At 59.0% G+C, this 21,523-nt stretch overlaps 1 protein-coding gene across 3 annotated transcripts in view; it reads right to left on the bottom strand.

Annotated features, from left to right (window-relative positions):
* TAFA5 (TAFA chemokine like family member 5) overlaps positions 1-21,523 on the bottom strand; it is a 346,235-nt gene that overhangs the window by 87,148 nt on the left and 237,564 nt on the right. For 2 of the 3 annotated variants that reach the window (XM_044777576.2, XM_070506704.1), the window contains exon 4: positions 8,394-10,415. The exons of the other annotated variant lie outside the window; for it this stretch is intronic. In XM_044777576.2, the coding sequence (XP_044633511.1) occupies positions 10,407-10,415 (9 nt within the window). In that variant the 3' untranslated portion in view covers positions 8,394-10,406. Of the gene's footprint in view, positions 1-8,393; positions 10,416-21,523 lie in introns of those variants that run through there. 3 annotated transcript variants of the gene reach the window in all.

Genomic DNA, 21,523 nt, shown 5'->3' on the forward strand with positions numbered 1-21,523 from the left:
CCCTCAGCTGCAGACCCAGGGGAGTCAGACCCCATGGGACAGGACACAGTGGCACACACAACTGCTGCCCACAGTGTCACTGTGTTCAGTACCATAAGGCATCCTGTTGCAGCAGGCTCAGCCCCAGCCCTGCCTCAGGGCCTTTGCACCTACTGCTGCTTCCTCCAGAAATGCCCCTCCCTGATATGCCTTCAAATACCTCCTGTCTTTCAAGGTATCACTGGCCACAGAGGCCCCCCGACCACATGTGTTCAACAGCAGGCTCCCCACACTCCCCATCCCGTCCCGCCTGGTTGCCCCCATGGAGATGTGTTTGCTTGTCTGTCTGTGGGTTGTCTGTCTTGCTGGCCTCCTAGTCACGCTGCATTAGGACATGAGCCCAGCGAGCACAGGCCTTCTATTCATTCTGGTCACTGCTGTCCCTCAGCATCCCCTCCAGTGCCCAGCACACATCAGACGCTCAGTGGGCATGTAATGGACGGATGCATGAGTGGGTGAAGGAGAGACTCCCATCACGGGGGAATGACAGGACGTTGACAACAAGGGCACGTCTACCTGTGCTGCAGCTGCGATAAAGCCAGAAGGCGAGCAGGCCTGTCAGCGGGGCCCAGCGAGCAGCCCGCCCGGCCAGGAGCAGGGACGGCCCCTGGAGGAGGAGCAACGGCCGGCCGTCGCACGGGGTTCCTTCTTGGCAGCTGCTCCTCAGGGTGTTTTCCCCTTTGTCACATTTCCTTTTCCTTTCTTAAAAAGCAATAATTTTTTGGAAGTCCATCTCGGATGCTGCTGCCGCCTGTGCTCCGGCTGGTTCTGCCGTGGCCGCTTCTGTGAATTGGCTCCTGTTGTCCCCTCTGTGCCTTCCGGGCTGTGGGACTCGTTTGGGGGATGTTACAGGAGGGTCCCATGTGGTTGAGTGGAGGGTGTGTCCCTGCAGAGGGACGCTGGGTTTGTGTCTGCCACACACCCCAGGACTGGGCCAGGCCAGCAGTACGCTTGTGTCCCTGAGCCCGAGGGGGTGCCACTCCCCTAGGACGGGCCCTGCCTCGGTGTCTGGGCCCATGGTCCCACTCCTGTGGACAGAGCCGGGACCGCACACAGACACCTGGACGCTCATGCAGACACACAGACAGACACTCAGATGCCCGGACACTCGCACACATGCACAGACACTCACACAGACCCACAGACACCCGGACACTCGCACACATGCACAGACACTCACACAGACCCACAGACACCCGGACACTCGCACACATGCACAGACACTCACACAGACCCACAGACACCCGGACACTCGCACACATGCACAGACACTCACACAGACCCACAGACACCCGGACACTCGCACACATGCACAGACACTCACACAGACCCACAGACACCCGGACACTCGCACACATGCACAGACACTCACACAGACCCACAGACACCCGGACACTCGCACACATGCACAGACACTCACACAGACACCCAGAAACCCAGACACACAGACACACACAGAGACCAAACAACCCTTTTAAGGCTAATTTGGAAAAAAATCTCCTCTAACGTAACCCTGCAAGCAGGGTCGCGCTTTGCCGTCCCAGCCAGTGGCCAAGCCCGTGCGGCGTCGCTCTGTCTGGAGCCTTGGCGCTGGGGGCTTTCACAGGGCAGGCTGTCCCTGGAGCTGGGAGCAGCCACAGCCCGACACCCACCCTCCAGAGGGGCCTCCCAGGGGCCTGTTTGCAAACAAAGCTGAGCAGAAACGGACAAGAGGCCCTGTCCCCCTTGGAGAGCTTGGACGGAAGATCTCTGGGAATCCTCACCGCCTCTGCCCCAGAGTAAACCTCAGCCACCCGGGGGCAGAGCCCACCTGCCCCAGCTCCCCTGCGCTCGTGCCCCGAGGCCTCTGGGTGCCCTGCTCCTGTGGGGTGGGCGGCCACCAGGGCTGAGGGCTGGACCCGGGGGGCTGCAGAGAGAGGCTGGGCCACCCCGAGGCCTGATTGCTGCCCATAAGCCTTTGACTGTGAATGCGGAATATGAAATCTCGGAGCCGAAGTGCCTGTGGGTCCGAGCAAGTGCAGACTTTTCTGGATACGAGCAACTGGTTTAGAATTCCTCGACTTCCTTCCCAGAAAAGTCCAAAAGGACCCACCCAAAGAGCTGTGGGGGTCTCTGCTGGCAGGATGGGTGGAATTTGTCTCCACTCCTCGTTGCTAACCTTTCTTTTCTTCTCATGAAGAGGAGTCGCTGTGTAAGAGGAGGAAGCAGTACTGAGAGTGGGGGGCGGGGGTTGAGTCCTGACCTGGGAGCCGCTCTCGCTGCCCCGGGGTCTGCCATCCCAGGCCCTCCGTTATGCTGTTTCCCCAATCGGGGGCTGCCTCCGCCTCGGCTCAACCCCGGAGGATTTAGGGGAGCTCGCAGTAATTAGGAGGAAGGTTATGAACCCAGAGCAGAAAAGTAACTTTAATTATTTGAAAGTCAGAAGGCCCATTCTCTCGCGGTGACTGACATTTAGCCCCGGAGCCCGGGCAGCCTCCGAGAGGACGAAATTAGGTTACGTTTTTAGGGATTAAATTGATAACTTGATCAAATTGATTTCATTAGCGAATCTGTCATATTTTCCGTTAATGATGGTGAGCACGGGATGGGAACTGACAAGAGCCCTTGAAAAACTGGGCAGATCGAGATTGCATCAAGCTGGCGGCCATGCATTTTAATCCTCCTTCTGCCGGGATCTGCTTTTGCCCCGGGAGCCCGTGCTGCGGAATCTGCTCTGTGCCCCTGAGTCGTCGGCCAGTAGCTCTGTTGTCCCAGGTTCTCGGGCCCAGACGAGCGAGAGGTTCATGTGGAGGTCCACACACGCTCAGGGAGGGGGATGAGCTGGGGCCGCCCCAGAGGGATGCAGGACAATTCCTGGAAGGACGTCAGCATCCTACCTCCACGCACAGCCAGATCTAAGCTGCTCCTGGAAGACGGCCTCTGTTCTGGAAGACTCAGGTGCCTGTTACTGCTCGTGACACCTGCCCTCCTTCCTCCAACCAGGGCGGCAGAAAGGAAGCTGCAGAGATGGAAACTGAGGCTCCCATCAGTGCCCATCATCAGCAACAGTCACAGGTGACCCTGGGATTTCGACTCTGATGCGCCCCATCCTTCTCCCAGCCAATTAGAGTGTCTCCCAGCCGGCTGTGTGCCCAGAGCTTGTTAGCTGAGTTCACACGCTGCCGCTTTTCTGGGACAAGACTGTGCAGACACCTGGGGCCAGGACGCCGCATCTGACTCCAGGGCTCGTCCAAATGTCTTGGAAGGGAACCCAGGCCATCCCATCTGCCCAGCTTGGAGAGGCCTTGTCCCTTGGGATGGGTCCCGGGAATTGCTGGCAGTGTGGCCCACGCAGAGATGGAGGGGCACCTGGGCCCCATCCTCCCTGGGATGGAAGGCCTGGCGCTTGCTGGGCCCCGCTGGGCCGCAGTCTCGTTGCTCACGGGCTGGGTACACCTGTCCTCTCTGGACAGGAAGGGAATGGCTTTGCCGTGGGCTCTGGGCTTTGCGGCCAACCTCCGGCTGAGAGCTGGCCTTGCGAGAATCCGGGCATTATGGGACTGAGTGTCACCCTGCAGGGGGCTTCCGAGGACGACCCTCCTCCTCTGCTCTCCCCAAAGGAGCGTCCAAACCCCAGCTGTGACCATGGGCTCAGACGCGTCTTCTCTCTGGAAACGAGGGGTTTTCCTTCTCCTTTTGCATTCCCAGAAGCAAGGCCGGGCTCAGACGAGACGGGCCTTTGTGGAGATTGATGTGGAAGGCATCGTTTCAACCTTTAGAGAAAGTTCACGACAGAAACGCTCCCCTTGGCCAAATTGTAGTCCAGCCCCTCTGAGACCTCTGCTCGGCCAGGCCTGACCTTGGGCTTCCACGTACGCCCTTGCCAAGTCCACTCTCGGCAAGGCTCCCGCTGACAGGTTAGAGAACCCCAACCCTGGATATCTGATCAGTTCCTCATCACTGACCTCCAGTGTCCGGGCCCTTGACCTTCAGCAGGAGCCTTGTGTGGTCAAAGTCCCGATGTCTCAGTTGGATCTCCTGTCCACTCTGCCGTTGGCTGTAAGGGCCCTGTCTTTGGGGGCTTGGAGGGGGGCCCCATCTCTCTCCCTGTGTTGATGGTCTTGACTCCATTGCCGTCGTCCTGGATGAGGTCTTCTTACAGCTCTCACAGCCTCAGCATACTTTTTCTCTAACGCTTGCTGTCCGCGGAGCCCCGGCGCATGGTGACATGGGCACACCTATGCAGCCACGGACCACGCCCCACCCTCCACTGGACTTTGTTCTCCACCTTTATGCTCTGCCCCGGTGGTGCCGCTGGCCTGGAGGAGAGATTTTCCAGCTCCTTCTTCTCTGGACTAAAGTCTTGGCTGCCTGGGAAGACGGGGGCCATCATGGTCAGATATGCTGGGTGCCGTCTCAGCCACAAGGGCCCGCCGGCCACCCACCCACCCACCCACCCTGGAAGGACTAATTTCCTCCCTGCAGCATTGGCAGGAGGAACAAATGAGGCAACATTCGTAGAAGCAGAAAATAAATGTGGCTGTTATTTTAGAGAAATTCCATGACTCTGGCACAGAAGGAAGAAACGGAAGATGTTAAAGATGCAGCGAGTCCTCTAAAGACGGAAACAGCTGAATCGGGAGGACACACGGGACTAGGAACCTGGACGAGCCAGCCAGGAAAGGGGCATGCACATGGCCCCCACGGCAACAAGGCCACAAGCCCACCGGGCTTCAGAAGGGACACCAGCCACCCCAGCTGAGCAGAGTGATGCTCCATAGGGGTGTCACCCCGTGCAACGCTGGGGACCATGGCCAGAGCATTAGTGTAGACAGGTGGCAGGCTCATGGTGGCTCAGACCCTGCATCTGAGCCTGGGGGAGACAGGAGGACTCAGGGGCCTCTGGAAACAGATCACGGGCTCTGAGCACTAAACCTGCCTGGTGCTCTCCAGGATCCCAGGGCAGCGTGGAGACACCACCAGCAAATACAACATCAACAGCAAAGGACTGGCACGCAGAAGATGCTCGGTCTGGGAACAGTCCTAAGCACATCCCCTGTCTCCATGTGGCAGGCATCCCCTGGGGGCCAGGGGAGAGTGACACCCCGAGAACGGTTGCTCTTGTGAACTTTCATTTTAGTGGGAGGTGACCAGCAAGACAGGTTGAGGGGATGAGGGGTACTGGGTGGACAAATGGGGGACTGCTGGCCAGACAGAAACTTGAAATGGGGACTTCAGGACACGAGGGTGTGGGGAGGGCAGGCTGCTGTCCCCAGCCACCCTGAGGTCCTGGATCCTGTGCTGAGCAGCCCGTCCCAGCCCTACGCCTCCATCCTGGCCAGCATAGGCCCCAGGGCCCTTCTCCTCTCTGACTCCTCCCCCGACCTGTGCTCATCCGCTCTGGCCTCTCTGCTGAAGCAGCCAGCGGTCCCTCCTGCACCCCAACATTGCCTCTCCTGGGCTGGGCTGACCCAGGCCCACAGGAGCATGGCAGTGGCCATAGGATCTTTCTCGGTCCCCAAGTGGGTCCTCTCGAGAGCGACACAGGGCCCTGGTCATTGGTCCTGCTGGGGGCACAGTGCCCACCATCAGCTCAGACTGGCAGGACATGCTGACCTGCAGTTGAGTCTTGGGAGTGACCTGCAGAGGCCCCCCTCCGCCTGCTGAGCTGAGACCCCAGAATCCCCAGGATCCTTCCTCCAGGTCCTGCATTCCACAAGGGGGCACCAGCTTCTTGGGGAGCCGGTCAGCTCAGGACAGGGACGGCAAACTGGTCACCTCCCGAATGCCAAGGTGATGCAGTATCGTGGGGCTGGGACACCCGGCAGGAGAGGACCCAGCAGAGGCGAGGTGGCTGGCAGGCTGGCAACCTCCCCCGGGACAGCCAGGGTTTGATATGGTGGCGCCAGGGTCGGCCCGTCCCAGCCCCCTCTGGATGCTCCTTGACCTCAGAGCGCCTTGAGGTCAGGAATCGTGTGGGGCTCCTCCTGGACCCCTGACTTAGAAAGTGCTCCGCATGTGAGGGTGACGGTGAAATGAGCACCCACAAACATGTGTGCACGTGTCCACACACTTGCACACACTATACTACACACACCATGTACACACCTCCCACCCCGGGAGGCTGAGCTTGCTCAAGGCCTGGACTGGCCGGCCCTGGAACTGGCCACAGGCCTGATGGCCATAATGACACGACAAAGGAACAGACTGCAGAGCCAGCTCTGGACCCGGAGCTCTGCCCCACATGCAGGATCCCATATCCTACAGCCCCGGCTCACGTCTACACCTTCTAAGAGGCAGAGTGAGGACTCAGACCCAGACAGGTGGCCACAGACAGCATTGTGTGACATGGGACAGTGCTGGCTGGTGGGCGCTGATGCACAGAATTGCCCACAGGGCGTAATGCTGGTGCGAGGGAAGCTTGCCTGTGGTTCCCTGAGAACGTCCTTGAGCCGGGCACGTCCCGTGCTGCATCTCTTCCATCTTAAGAACAACCTCGTGAGATCGACACAATTCTCTCTAGTCTGCCAATGGGGAAGTCGAGGCACAGAGGGGAAGTGTTCGCTACACCACGCAGCTGAAACAAAATCAATGCCGAGACTCACCCTCCGGCTACACGGCAGAGTGGCCTCCACCCAGGCCAAGGCCATGTCCAGAGGGAACGTGGCTGCCGCCTGCCCTGGTCCCCTCATTGGGGCCGTGTCCACGGATCTCTCAGCCTCAGCTCACAGCATGGCCTGGACAGAGCCTGTGGGAGGAGCACCTGCCCATGCAGGCCATGCGGGACCATCCTCCACAGCAGGAAGGTGGACCACACACAGCTCTTCACACTTTGGGGGTTCAAGCCTATCAAGGACTCTTGCCCCAGCCTTAAATGGGGCAGCAACAACGCCTGTCCCGTTGGGTGGGAGAGAAACCCGAGGCTAGACAGCCCAAGTCAGCAAAGGGCAGAGCCAGCCAGGGAGCAGAGGAGACGGGTGCTACCTCCATGTGAAGCCTCACAGCTGGGGTGCTCTTCTCCAGGTGTCTCCCCTCATCTCTGAGATGGGGAAGGCCTCCTGCAGACTCGTCCCAGCCAGGTGCACATCATGTCTACGTAAGTTCAGCCTCTGGGAGGTGGGGCTGTTTGTTACCCAGCATGAACCACCCCATCCTGACCCACACACCTCCGGCTCTGGCTGGAGTCCATCATTCTTCCTACCAGCCCCTGTGGTCATGATGCTCTTTATCTTTTCTCTATCTTCATGGTTAGTGTTTTTCCCTCCGATATGCCCAGAAGAGGATGGGTCCTCCAGAGACAGTGCAGGTGGCTCTGGGGGTGAGCTCCTTTTCCTTCTCCCTACTAACACCTCTGCCTCTTCAGTGCCTCCTTTCTCAGCATGCACAGAGGGAGAAGGAACAAGTGGGCCCCTGTCCTGGCCTGTTTGTGCTCTGGATGGCTGAACCCTAAACCTGCTCACCCAGGGAGCCCCGAGGGAGGACTCTGAACAGCACGGGCACCTGGGCCCACCTGGGAGGGAAAGGGCCCACCTGGGGGTCCCTGTGGCAGCTGCTGGGCCTGGGTGCTGCCCATTCCTCTCTCCTAGGACAAGCCTGGCTCTGTGCCAGAGAGTGGGGGTCTCATCTATCCACCCCAACTGCTCCAAAAGCCAATGAACTCTCCTTAAAATCAAGCACGGACTTGGGACAGCCCAGCCACTGGGCCACAGCTCCCAGGGTTCATATTTCATGAAGAGCAGCTGGAAATGGACAGGTGTGACCTCTCTGCATCTGGGTGCCGACTTTGGTGGTCATCTCTGGGCAACAGAAATGGTCTGAATGCCAGAGACCACCCTCTGGAGATCTGAGCAGGTTTGTCTCAAGAGGGGACTCCTTCAGATGTGTGTCTCCTTTGGGAGGCCCTGAGCAGGTTCGGCTCCTCTGTGCCCTGGGGTGTGGGCAGGGCCTGGGCAGAGGCAAATGCACGTGGCCATCAGCCTTCCCACTGGCCCAGCAGGGGAGCATTTGGTTCCAGGGGAGAAATGATTTAGAATGAGGCATGTTTTGTGTCTCCAGTGGCCCCACATTGACCAGAGGAGGGACCAGGACTTGCCTCTGCTGGGGCGTGGGTATTCACGTACAGGCTGAGGGAGGCCCCTGAGTGGTTACAGGCCGGGTACTGTCCACTGGCCCGGGCTGGGCTTCCGGGAGCATCCTTGTGGTCCAGGAGAAGCTAGAGGGCTCTCGCACCGTGCAGCATCAGGGCAGGCCCAGCACCCAGGAAGGATGTCCCTGTCACCACGTGTGCGCTGAGGTCCCTCCCACCTGCCGTCCCCGCCAGCCACGCCTGCTGCAGCCCCTCCCAGGACACCACGGCCAGCGAACAAAAGCCATGCTTATCAAAGGAGTTTTTCTTTATTTTCATAATTTAGCTGAATCAACACAAAATTGAATACTGTAAAACAAGAAAAAAAATGCTGTAACATATTAAATCTCGCTGTCTCTGCCCTGGAAGGTGTCGACACTCGCTGTCAAAAGACACAGGCGAGGGGGAGTGGTGGGGACGCTGGCAGGGCAGGGCAGAGGTGTGCCAGGCGGGGCGACCCTCCCAGGGCCTCCCGGAGCACAGCGCCCCGGCCTTGGAGCCCGGGCTGGCCGCTCGGACAGCACCCTCGGTGGCCCGTCGCCTCCATGAGGAAAACCCAAAGCCCCAGCTGATTGTTCTCTCTAGGATCCACATACCTCTAAATTTGGGGTGGCTGAAAGGTAAATTAAATACTCACGGACATTGGAATCGGTCTTAAATAAATGGATTTTCTCTCCTATCTTTAGTCTACGGGTTGCTGGAACAACTTCTATATAGTTATTACTTTTTTTTCCTTTTTCCTTTTTTAGTAGCATAGAACTAGCGTAATACTCTGGTTAATTGGACTTTTAGGTAGTATACTTCACTGGAAACTCAGGAAAAATGGAGGAATCTGGCCAGAGGAAGGAAAACATAACTGTCCCTTATTTGTCTGCCGGCCGGCAACCCCGGGTTGCAAGAGGGATGTGGGACGATGGGGTGCCTGCCGTCTCTGGGCACCGCCGTCCATCCCTATGGTCTCGACCTTCCCACAGGAAGACAGAACGAGCGGGACATCGCCTGGGGAGAAGAGATCCACTGCTCACTGCCCTCAAGATCGATGGATGTGCGAGCGGGAGCAGGAGGGGGACAACCCACCAGAAGGAAGAGGCGAGATCAGAGTATTGTACACTCAGTGTGGGTGGAGGCAGAGGCCAGGGCAGGGACCCGCAGACCCAAACCAGCGACGAGAAACGGGCTTCCGGCCCGGCCACCACATGGTGACGCCAGCTCACTGCCCCCAGAGTCCTGCCCCGCCCCCGGCTCCCGGCCCACCCAGAGCCCTCAGGGACACGGGGCTCCGCCACCTCTCCGGACGGCCTGGGCTACACATTAATTGTTAAATAGGATTTTCTACAAATATACAACATATAAAAACTGTTAAATATATAACTTTAGGCTTTGCAAAATACATTTAATGATCTCTTTCAAACAAGTGTTACTTTCGTTTCCTTTAATTTGCTTTCTGGAGCTAAATGGTGAATTGGATGAGACAGCAGTCGAGACCCAACATGCTCTTGGCGTATACTGGATTACCCCACTATCGGAAATGGAGCTGGAGAGAGGCCTGTCTAACGGGTTAAAACAGAAAGTGAGTTTAGTACGATCAAGTCCATCTAAGTACAGAGGAGCGGGGACTGTGCGGCCGGCCGTGTCCGGGGGGTGGCACGCTCGCGGGCTCTGCATGGGGACATCGCCACCGCGTCCCACAGGGCTGCCTCGGGGTCCTCCGGCCAGCTCGGCCCCTCTCAGGGGGCACCGCAGTGTTCGTGGGGCGGAGGCCTCTGCCGGGGCCGCCCCACCGGGGCCTCCGGCATGTCTCTGCCCCCGTGTCCCCCAGTCGAACCCAGGACTCTGACGGTGAGGGCGAGTCTGCGTTAAAATAGATTTTGCTCTTTGGTCTATCGAGTATACTGAAAGGATAAGAAAATAAAAGCGATTCGGACAGTCTGGGGCACAAGGAGAGGCCACTTCTGCGCCTGAGAGTCAGTCCTCCCCTGGGCCAGCGCCGTCTTCCTCCTCCTCCTCCTCCACTGCGGAGGGGCCAGGCTCCCCGACGCCCAGCACAGCCCCCACCGTGTCCCAGGCCGGGCTCCTCGGTGCGGCCGACAGGCTCAGCTCAGGATGCCGAGGAAGCGGGCGTCCTGGATGGGCTACGGAGAGACGGAGGGTGGGCGGATGGCGGAGAATGGGGGGCGTCCGCAGCGGACAGAGGACTGTGGCCGAGGGGTGGACTCTATATGGAGCCAAGGCCACTCCCGGGGCCCCTCTGGGGCTGCGTTTGTCAGGAGACCTGAGGAGCAAAGAGAAGAGAGCGGTCAGCCTCTGTAGACACAAAGGGTCCCATCTGAAATGGGACGTACCCAGGAAACACACACAAGGCTGGCCTGGGGGACAGTACGCTTCATGGGTGCTGCTTCTCATCCCTCCCCCGATTCAGGCCAGCAGACCCTTTCGAGGACAAAAACCTAGATTTCAGGCTTGAATGCCGGAGGGAGATCTATGCCTGCCACCGAGGCTGGCTCCTGGAAACACCTGCCCTCCCTCTGTGTCCTGGGTGGGAACCCTCTTGGGCGTGACCAGAGGGTACACACCCCAAACACTGGCAGCCGTGGGTACGAGCCAAGTGTCCCCTGGACTGGCCAGGGGCTTGGGTCTGGGTCCCACCCTCCTGTTCCCAAATGTTTCTTCACATACAGCAAGTGCCGCATAATTGCACAGAGAGGAGTGATGGAAGTGTGTGTGCCGAACACCCACGGCATCCCTGGGAGGCTGCAGAGCACGGGGGGCGTACACGTCCTCCTTTGCTGAGGCCTCCAGCACCCGCACCCAGCATCCCAGGAAACACCACAGAGCGGGCCAGCTCATGGCCATGGAGTGAGAAATGACGGGCCAAATATCACCTTTAAACTGACAGAGACAGAAACGCCAAGATGTGGTTCCCACAGACCACAGCCTCACCCTGTGGGACCTCATGTCCAGTGGCCTCTGTCCATATCCCTGCTGGGCCGCAGCTCCCTCATCCCTCAGGGTGGCCCTAGTCCGAGGCAGGGATGCTGGGGGCCCAGGTCAGGGGCTCAGGGGCTGCCCCACTCCGCGCAGTCTCTCTTCTTGGGCCAGCTGTGCCGGTGGAGGAGGGCATCATGGGGCCTTCCCGCACACATGCAGCAGAAACCGGACACAGCACAGCCTTGGAGGGACACAGATGGGCTGGGGGGCCTGTCCTTGGCGGGTGGCCCGGAGGCCCCCAGAAATCCCAGCTCAGTCTCCTCACCTTGTGCCTCTCCCTGCAGCCGCTGCTCCCAGCTCCCGGGTGGTCCCCATCTCCATCCCATTCTGCCTGAGTGCCCCTGCCCTGTCCCACCTGCCTGTGGCTCCCACCACACTCCCATTGGACCCCACCCACGTCCCAGGCCCCTGCCCCCCACGCTGACCGCACCCAGCACTGTGGCTGCTCGGCCTTCTCTCAATTCCTCGGCCGTACCAGGCTGTGTGCTGCTGTCCTCGCTCACGAGACCCTCTCCCTGGATCCCAGATTTCACCCCAGGTCCCCTCTGAGGATGAGCCCACCCTCATGGCACCACCTGGAGCTGCCCTGCCCTGCTCGTTGGTCCAGCAGCTGTCATGGAGCCAGCTGTCTGGGGGGCCCTGCACTGTGCGAGATTGTTCAGCCCTTCCCTGGTCTTCCTTCCTCCAGTCCTCCAGTGGCTGGCTCAGGAGAGTTTGGGCACCTGCTGGATCCAGCGAGCTGCTGTCACGTCACATGAGGTCTCTCCCAGGGGAGGCTGGCTGCACTTCTCACCCCCAGCTCCCAGCAAGGCCCTACCGGGTGTATCCAACTCCCCTGCAGGGACGCTGCTCTCCACCTGCAGCTCTCAGATGCCCGGAGCCAGGAAGAAGAGCTGCCCTACTGGATGGGGACACGGCTTGGCCTCCCCTCCCCGAGGCTGGTGGCCCCTGGAACATGGCAGGCACAGAGTTCCAAGAGCAGCCTTTGAGAACCCCAGGTCTCCCTGAGGCCCCCGCTGGACCACACCCTCTCATCCTGAGCTCTCTGCTGAGCCCGGAGCACAGCAGGGGCCTTGAACACACCAGTGGGGGCAGATTACCTGGAATTAGGGGCTGTGGCCCAGGCCCACCCAGCAGGTGGAGCAGAGCCAGAACGGGAGCCAAGGACGTCACCCAAGGGTGCCCAGTGGGCACAGAGCCCAGGGAGGCTCAGGGCAGCTCTGTCCAGCCCCAAGGGCAGGCTGGGGTCCATCAGTGCCCTGTGCCTGAGGAGGGACGGGACAGACTGCACCGAGGCTCCAGATGGTCGGGTGTCCACCCTTTTGGCAGGACTGCCTCCCACTGGACCTGAGGAAGCAGGGCTGGGGCCAGTGCAGCCTCCTCCAGGACAGCACATCTGTGTCCCCCTACTGCGGTCCTGGACAGCGGAGGAGGGTGTGAAAAGGATGAGGAAGGTCATCGACTTCCCTGGGCAGTTCATCAGCGTGACCTCGCCCTGGGGCTCACATGGCAGGGACCCTGGGGGCCCCAACACGGAGCCTGCGGGGCCCGCCTGTGCGGGATCTTTCCGAAGGCGGTTCCTTGAGAATGTGAACAGACAAGATGGCAGGGGGTGTCTGAGAGCTTCAGAAACTTAAGAATTAAACCAGGTACACTTGCTATCTGGCGGCATCTGCTTGCAAGAAAACCTATCGTTTTAATCATCAACATTCACTCTGGTCCCTAAGGCTGTTCTGGGGCCGCTCCTGCGTCATGGTTCTTTAGCAACTGTGTCTCTGCACTTTGTAGAAAGGAACAATGAGGCAGGTCTTAAAATAACACACCCCCTCCACCCCATGATCCACGCTGAAGATCACCCCCCTTTCCCGCCCCGCTGGCCTCCACCCTCCGGGCCGACACCGTCCTCCCCAGCTTAGGAGATTCTCGGCTCCCTATGCTCCTGCTGCTGGTCCATGTCCCTTCCCAGCTTCCAAGAGCCCCTGTGCTCAGCCTCCCCTTAAAGAGGGGGCTGCCTGCCACCCCTCTCCTCCCTCTGAAACCTCCGCCTCTTGGTCTGGTTGTGGCGCCTCCTCTGAGAAGCCCACCCTGAGCTCATCCAACTCTCCAGTGTGGTGGGGCCACAGCCTCCAGGGCACTGCTCTCCACCCGGCGCCCTGTGTCCTTGCTCCTCGGTGGGGGTGGCTGGTCACCAAGCCAGGCCCTGCAGGGACAATGTGAGTCAGGGCCCCCAGGCACTCAGGGTCCAGACCGTAGGCCACACCTACACACGTGCGCATCAGGTCCCCCAGAAAGGAGGTGAGGCACCCCTACCCAGCCATGCCATGAGAGTCCCATGGGGCGGTCGTCACAAAGGACCACAGAAGGGGGGCTGCAAACAGCATTAGTTTATCCTCGCACAGCCCAGAAGAACGAGATGAAGGTGTTGGCAGGGTTGGCTCCTTCTGGAAAATCGACTCCACGCCTCCCCCCAGCTTCTGGAACCGCAGGCCTTCCCTGGGGCTCCTTGGTCGGTGGCTGCATCACTCGAGTCTCCGCCTCCCTGTCACGCGGCCTTCCTCTCTCTGCCTGGAATCTCCCTCTCCTCTCTCTTATCTCTCGTCACTGGATTTAGGGCCCAGCCAGACCCAGGATGATCTCATCTCGAGATCCTTCACTTAGTTACATCTGGGAAGAAAGACCCTGTTTCCAGATAAGGGACATTCACAGGTTCCAGGTGGACGTATTGTTTTGGAGGCCAACATTCACTCCACTTCAGGGGCCCATCTGCTCTTGGCTTTCTTCACATCCAACCAGCCGCCTCATCTTCGCCCATGGCTGTCTGCACCCTCCACCCCTAGCCTCCACGAGCTTGAGCACATACTCCACACTCAACCCAGGATGCTGGGAGTGGCGGCAGAGCTCACCTCCCCAGATCCCGCAGGCCATTCGCCCCAGGTCTGCCTCCGAGCTGCCCACGCCTCGTGTGAGCTTCCCCTCCCCCACCATCCTGCACAGTCACTCATTGGCCCCCAAAGGGTGATTCTACTCTTTTCTACTTAGCAACTTGCATAGACTCTTATTCGTAGATAAAAGGGGAAATTTAGGAGTATAAGATAAAAGACAACAAAAATCCACCCACATTTCCATATCTAAAGGTAAACATTTGGAACATAGTGTATCTCCTTTCATCTTTTTTTAATTATAATTTTTTTTGAGGAAGATTAGCCCTGAGCTAACATCTACCTCCAATCCTCCTCTTTTTGCTGAGGAAGATTGGACCTGAACTAACATCTGTGCCCATCTTCCTCTATTTTATATGTGGGATGCTGCCACAGTGTGGCTTGATGAGCAGTGTGTAGGTCCACCCCGAGGATCTGAACCTGTGAATCCTGGGCTGCCAAAGCAGAGCGTGCAAACTTAACCACTACACCACCAGGCCGGCCCCTCTCCTTCCACTTTTAACAGCGCATATGTATCAACAAGCGCTGGGGTCCAGCATGAACTGCCGCAGGAGCACACCAGCAGAGCTCTCTGTGTTGACAAGAAACTCCTGCAGCACAGACGAGTTCATGAGAGCCCCAGGGCTCGTCGAACGGACTCACATGGACCCATTGCGGTCTAATTGCCTTCTGCACCCCAGCAGGTGCTGTCCTCACAGTCAGCCGGTTGGACTAAAGCAATTTCAAAACTTCGTTAATTTGACAGGAGAAACACAGTGTTTTGTTGTGGCTCCATCTTTGCTCTTTTCAATGACTAGAGAACGAGAGCAGTTTTCCAGGTGTGTCTTCCGGCCATTCGTAAGTGGCTCCTGTCTGTGCCGGTGCATCTGGTTGTCTGTTCTTCCACCTGAGCGGGAATATGTGCACCTGTGCCTCCAGGTACGCCGAGGAGCATGCCCTCAGCACACTCACTGCAGGCTTATCTTCCAGCTTCTCCATCTGCTTTTGTTTATATTATACCAGGTATACTAAAGTTTTCACTTTCATGGAGTAAGCAGTGATCATTTCTCATGTGGATTCGCACTGGGGCTTAAAGCAATGCACACTGCTATGCACGTTGTAATTTCTTACAGCTGTAATTTTTAACACTTCTAACATTTGGCTCTAGGTTCATCTGGAATGTACTGGGACCAGAACAGGTATCGATTCCATCTCCCATCCAGGGCCCTGGGGACCCCTGGGGGAGAGAAGGACACCAGCCCCATGCAGAGAGGGGTGGGGTGTCCTGACGCAGGCCTGGGCCCCCAGCACACTTCGGTCCCACCCAGAAGGCCTCACACTGGATTAGATCTTCACAGTTCTTGACTCCCTTATCAGTTGCTGATTACCATGCAACCATGCAATCCACCCGGCGGGGGGCCATGGCCAACTTCAATGCGGACCTTCCAACAGCCGTGAGCCAGCAGATCCTCAGAAATGCCCAGATGGTTCTTGGGAGCTGGAGGAGGACCCGCTCTTTCCAGGGACACCGGAATCTCTCGTTTCCAAAACTTGTGGGGGATGGTCACTCTCCAGGACACGGGGTTGAGACCTTGCGTCAGGAGTCCCCGTCCCAATTCATCTCCTGCTTGGCTCAGGGTCCCCATGGCCCTCACCACAACCCCAGAGGGTGCGGCCCCCACAGGACGGCAGTGTGGCCAGAAGGTTTGTGTGGGCTGTTGGACCACCTCGTGCCCAGCGCTCATGTCCCGCGGGAGCTCCATGCAGCCTGGCAACGTGGCTCCAGCAACCTTCCCAAGGCTGCCGCATCAGTCCCCATGTCACCTGGGTCCTCGGCTAGTGACCCGATACCAGGAGCAGTTTATTTGTTCCTTGCATTTCAGAAAACGGCCCCTCCGGCCGCCCCCTTGAGCAGAGCAGAACCACAGGAGTGTGCACCGGGAGCCTCGCTCAGCGCACAGACATGCATGCAGGGGTGGGCCGACGGGAGACCCTGTGTGGCAGAAGGGTAGTGCAGTGGGCTTCAGAGGGCAGCCTGGCCGTGGTGTGAGCTCTGCCCACCTTCCCTGGGAGTGTGACCCGAGAGACCTCACTCCCCTCTCGGATCTGATTGCTTGTCTGTGAAACAGAAGCCCTGACTCTCCCCTCCTGGGACTGTAAGATGGCCAAGATGGGGCTGGTGAGACTGTCACCCGTAGCTGGGGCAGGCGGCTGTGGCCCTGGGGTCCAGGCGGCCACCTCCCCCAGTCCTCAGTGGAAACCAGCGCCCAGCCTTGACGAGACCAAACAGCTGACTGGCTGCGTGCCGGAACTTCCCTGGCCCAGCTGGATTCTTCCTCCATCTCTTTTGATCCCAAGTGGGCAGCGCGTGGCCAAGGGGGCTCACTTGGGACAACTAAGAGAAAACGCTGTCCCAGTAGTGGTGTTCTTGTTACTTCAGAATTCCCTATGCCTGGAGGCTGCGTCTGCTTCACTAGCAGCCCTTCCAGAACCTTCCTGCACCTTCTTTGCCCTGGGAAAGGTTTGAGCTCTGGGAGGGAGATGGAGGGCACGTCCTGCAGGAATTGCTCCAGGCTCCCCTATGCACAGAGCCCGTGTGCTCGGCCGGCACTCAGGACCCCTGGGGCAGGCTCAGCAGAGTGGGCCTCATTGGAGAGCAGGATGGCCTCAGCCCAGAATCCAATCCAGCACTGCGAGGACAGGACCTGGGACTCGGTCTCCCTGTCTGGAAAGTGGGCACGTCCCTGGGCAGGGTCACCGTGGGGGTGACCCAAAGCTGGAAAGTCTTGGCCTTGAGGATGATAGCCAGGTGCTGGGGCCGCCCCACAGGGCAGGGAGGCCCGTGTACACATTTCGTCCCAGTTGCCCCTTTCCAGGTCCCGTGTGCACAGGCCCACTGTGCTGGCCTTGACATCAGGGTCACCCAACTCCAGGGAGTCTGCTCCTCCCTGTGGACGAGCAAGCTGGAGGGCCCGAGACTCCATCCAGGCTGCTACATGACCTTGAGGCACCCCACCCTGGATGACAAAGTAGGAATCCCGTACGCTTGCCTCTAGGAGAAGGAGAGGATGACACTCCATGCTGGGATCCGGCAGGCAGCCAGCGACAGCAGCCAACAATTCTGGGGGCTTCACAGACTTGTTCTCCCCTGACGTTCAGGCGTAGCCCCAGGCACAGATGAGAGCGGGGCATTCGCACAGCTCCTGGGGCCCAGAATGGAGTGCCCGGAGGTCACTGGGGCAGAGCAGCTACTGGATGGGTTGGATCCCAGGGACAATGGCAGGGGACGCCCAGCCAGCAGGGGTGACATGAGAGCCAAGAGAAGTGGGGTGTGTATCTTAGCTGATACCGAGAGATGCAAGGGTATTTGCAGAAGTGGGCAGCGTGGCCTGGGCACTGCCTGGGATCCAGAGGGCGGGCAGTGGTCTGGGGAACCAGGCCTTCCCAGCGAATCCCGCAGCACCCAGCTGCCTCCGGGAGTCTGGCCAGTCCCGATCTCTGCCAACTGTGGTTGACATGATGTCATGCCAGCCATGAGCTGGGGACTGCTTCCTCCTGGAAGTCTCTGACACTCACTGGTTAACCATGGATTTCAGATAACGCTGCCGCTGGCCTCTGGCACTTCCCAAAGCTCACAGATATTTCAATTACCAATCAGGCTCTGAATAATCCAGGAATTCAGAAAACCTGTAGTGAAACTAAATTACTCCCCAGACAGAGGGGACAGCCCCCGCGTCTGGCACGGACGCTGTGACAGGCCCATGGGTCTGCACCACGATGAATCACGCCAGCCCTGCTCCCAGCACATGCTGCCTCCCCGTACCAGCAGGGCCTGGGGACCAGGGGGGATCATCCCAAAGGTCTATGTGTGCATGGGGGTTGCAGAAGGAGGCGGCTCCTGGAGAGAGTGTCCCAGGAGGGTGTCTTCATCGCAGAGAGCCTGGGGACAGCGAGGGCCAGCTCCCTTCCAGAGGGCGAGGCTGCATCTGACTTGCCCAGCGAGGCTTCACTCTCCCGGATGTGCATGAACACGCCGAGTCTCAGGGCTCTCCCAGGGCACGTCTTGCATTTTCCATCCGACTCGGACACAGAGGGATGCAACCTTCACCCACCTCTACGTGCAGCCCCCTGGAGGCATCTCAGAGCCTCCTGAGACCCCCAGGACGACGCCAGTTCTGGACCCCGGCCTGGTATGGCCCATGCTCAGCATCTCTGAAGGGTCTGCTGGAGGCTGACATGTAAATTATGGGGCTCAATGTAGAACGAAAACGCAGGGACCATTTCAGAACCACCACAGCAGAGCCTGAAACCAAGCACGGGGCCCTCTGGAACGCAGGCCTGCACAGCCATCCAGGTGGCACCGTGTGAAGCCTGGTCTCCTCTGAAACTCAGCCTCACGTCCTCTGTAAGATGGGGCGACTGGATGAAGATCCGGGATAGCCAACAGGCCAACCTCTCCAGCCTGTTGTGGCTGTGGCATTAAGAAGGATTCTGAGGCCCTTTATAGGCTCAGAGCCAAGGGTGCTGTGATCACTGTTGGCCCTGGGTGCAGGGGGCAGCCCAAGGGTGCTAGGGACAAGGACTTGGGGGTGGCCCTGACCTGCTCTCCAGGCTCTAAGCCTCTGAGACTCCAAGTGTCATAGGCTGTCTCGGTCCCCGCCCTCAACAGTTTGTATCCTAAAGCCTCTCCTGCGTCCCCACATGTCTGTCTGTTTTTGCCGACATCAGGGGACCCACCAGCATCAACTGGTTTCTCACCAGCCAAGCCCAGTTGTGGTTTCCATCCTGTCCCAGTAGGATCCCTAGTCCTCAGCTGCCCATTTTTCTCCACACACCCCAGCCATGTGCTTCCTGCCCCTGGATGGACGGAGAAAGACGGACAACAAGCACGGAGCTGGAGTGTCCCCAGGCGTCTGTCTGCTCAGGCCAGGCCTCCCCTCCAAAGAGCCACCCCAGACTGCGAGAGGAGCCCTCAGCCCAGTGTGTCTGGACAGCCACAGAGACGGGCCCAGCTCCCTTCCTTCTGTGTCTGGCATTTCTCCCTCCTCCCCCCTAGAGGCTCAGGCTGAGTGTGGGAGGGCAGGGGACCCGGAGCCCGTGGAGAGGGACCAGCCAGGCTTGGGCTCAGACAGTCTCTGAGGCCTCTGATGTCAGAGCTGGGCTCAGCTTCCCCAGCATCCGCCTGACCACCAGGAGCAGATGGGCAGCCTGACGTCACACAGGCTGTGCTTGGACAGGACAATGACCCATCCAACATCTGGACAGTGGCTGCCAGCTTGTCCCCAGGCCTTGTGATGGGAAGTGAGCCCTGGAAGTCCAGTTTGCAGCCCAGAAAGGCAGTTACAACAATGGCTACAGGATCCAGTGGGGCCCAGAGGGACAGGCCACACCAGCTTTGGCAGAAACCAGCGGAGCCTTCTGCCCCGGAGACATGAGAACTGTTTCCAGCTCGGGAATCTCATGGTCGAGGCCCATCTCGGAACCTCACGTGCTGCCCCTCACTTGGGGACCCCACGGCTGAGCTCCAGCAACGACAACCCAGAAGTGAGTCAGACCCGAGCTGGCACCTCACCTTTGGAGCTCCCACCTGCTCAGGGGCAACCTGAGTTAGTGACCTATGACCTCTGGGCTTGGCAGGACCATGAGGGCCATTTGGCTTCAAGCTGGGCTGAGCCACGAGTCCCTTGCCAATAGCCCTCTAAGAGGATGTCCACCCTGGGGTTCCCCCACTCATCTGTGCACCTGAGGGCCCAGGACACGGCCCCTGGGTCAGCATGTGGCATTCTTCCGGTCACTTCCTCCACCTGCCTCGTGAAGGCTCACCTGTTGGTGGTTTCCCTGCCCCATCGGCTCCAGGAGGATTCTCCTCAACACCCACCTGCCCCAGGAGAGTCCCACCAGCACCTCTGAGACGCTGCCTGCGAGCTGAGCTTGATCGAAAAGCTCATCCTGGGCCCTAGCTCCTTTGAGGGTTCTGCACCCACCCTGGTCCTGGCCCCTGGTGCTGACCTCCCAGGCAGGCACCTGCTCACTCGGCTCACACCTTTCTTAGGGCCAGACCCGTCACAGCACTGGGGGTCTCCCGAAATCCCCGTGGGCTCCCTCAGGGCCATGGGTCATCTCTCCACACAGCACCATGTAGTCGCTCACGTAACCGGGCAGCACCCCTCTGCCCTCCAAGCCTACAGACCACTGCTCGGTGTGGCATCGCCGTGACCCCGTTTGACCATGTGGTTTTAGAATCCACTATGCCGATGGGGACGGAGGCCCAGGGGGGCAAAGTGGACGGTCCCAGGTGACAGCTGTGCCCCAGTGCACTCGCGTTTGTCACTGGGGAGCTCCATTCTCTTCTCTGTGGGGCTTTCTGGAAGCTGCACCAGGCCGTACCTCAGTGCTCTGGCCAGGAAACCTGCTGAGACCAGGAGCATCCTGGGGTCGCAGCCTCGGTGTGAGCGCTTGCTGTGCTCCTAGGGCTTGGAGCAGCAGCTGCACCGAGCAGCTTGAGCTCCACGCTCGGCTGCCTGAAACCCCGAGCCATGGGGCTGCATCCTCTGGGCTCTGCGACTGTTACTCCTGGACCCAGGCCCCGAGCTGGTCAGAGCTGGCCCCATTGTCACCTCGTCCTGCAAGTTGGTCACACAACCAACCAACAGAAGAGTGGTCAGCACCGCCCCTGTCACCTGAGGTCACTGTTGGCTCAGCCCATGCCTCCTTTCAGACAGGCAGGAGAGCGCTGGCACACAATGCTGCGTCTAGCTTACCTGAGTGGAGGGAGCTGTGGACACGCCCAGCATGGCTGTCAGGGGGTCACTCCCCGACTGAGGCAAGCCAGTGTTCTCAGTGGTGAGGACCAGGATTTTCCCAGCACTTGATGCTATAAAGCATCATTTGAAACACAAAAGAAACCTCCCAGCCTCTGTGAGCCCAGCGAGGGCCGATTCCTCTTCCTTGTTAAAAGTTTCCATCTGACATTAGGGTCAGGATGAGTTTCTCTAGCGAGGAGCACTGCTCCGGACTGAAAGCCCAGAACAAAGGTCCTAATAAACAGCAGAAATGCGGAAACTGCCAGACTTGGGGCGATCAAAGCTGTTACCATGGAAAAGACAAAAACATGCCCAGGGAAGAAGCTTCTGGAAGGCTCCGCACACCATCCACGTCCAGCCACCTGCATGATCTCTTTTCTGGGACTATTCCTGACATTACACAGCCAGTTCACACACAAGGAACCCCGAACCCTACCATCTTCCCAAACCAAAGGCACAAGACCGGCTGGATGGCCGCAGCGCACTGCTGTGTCTTAATTACTCGTTAAGACGTAGCCTAAGGCTTGCTCTGCCTGGCAACCCTGCAGGTGGGCTTCTCTGGAAACCCCCCGTCCCGTGGCCCCCTCTGTTCCAACATCTGTGCAGCACAGCGGCGTCTGGCCAGGCAAGGTGTGGTCGAGTGACACCTGTGATGTGTCCCTGGTGGTGTC

The sequence above is a fragment of the Equus asinus genome, chromosome 4, assembly GCF_041296235.1.
Source record: "Equus asinus isolate D_3611 breed Donkey chromosome 4, EquAss-T2T_v2, whole genome shotgun sequence".
In the NCBI taxonomy this organism is placed as follows: Eukaryota; Metazoa; Chordata; class Mammalia; order Perissodactyla; family Equidae; genus Equus; species Equus asinus.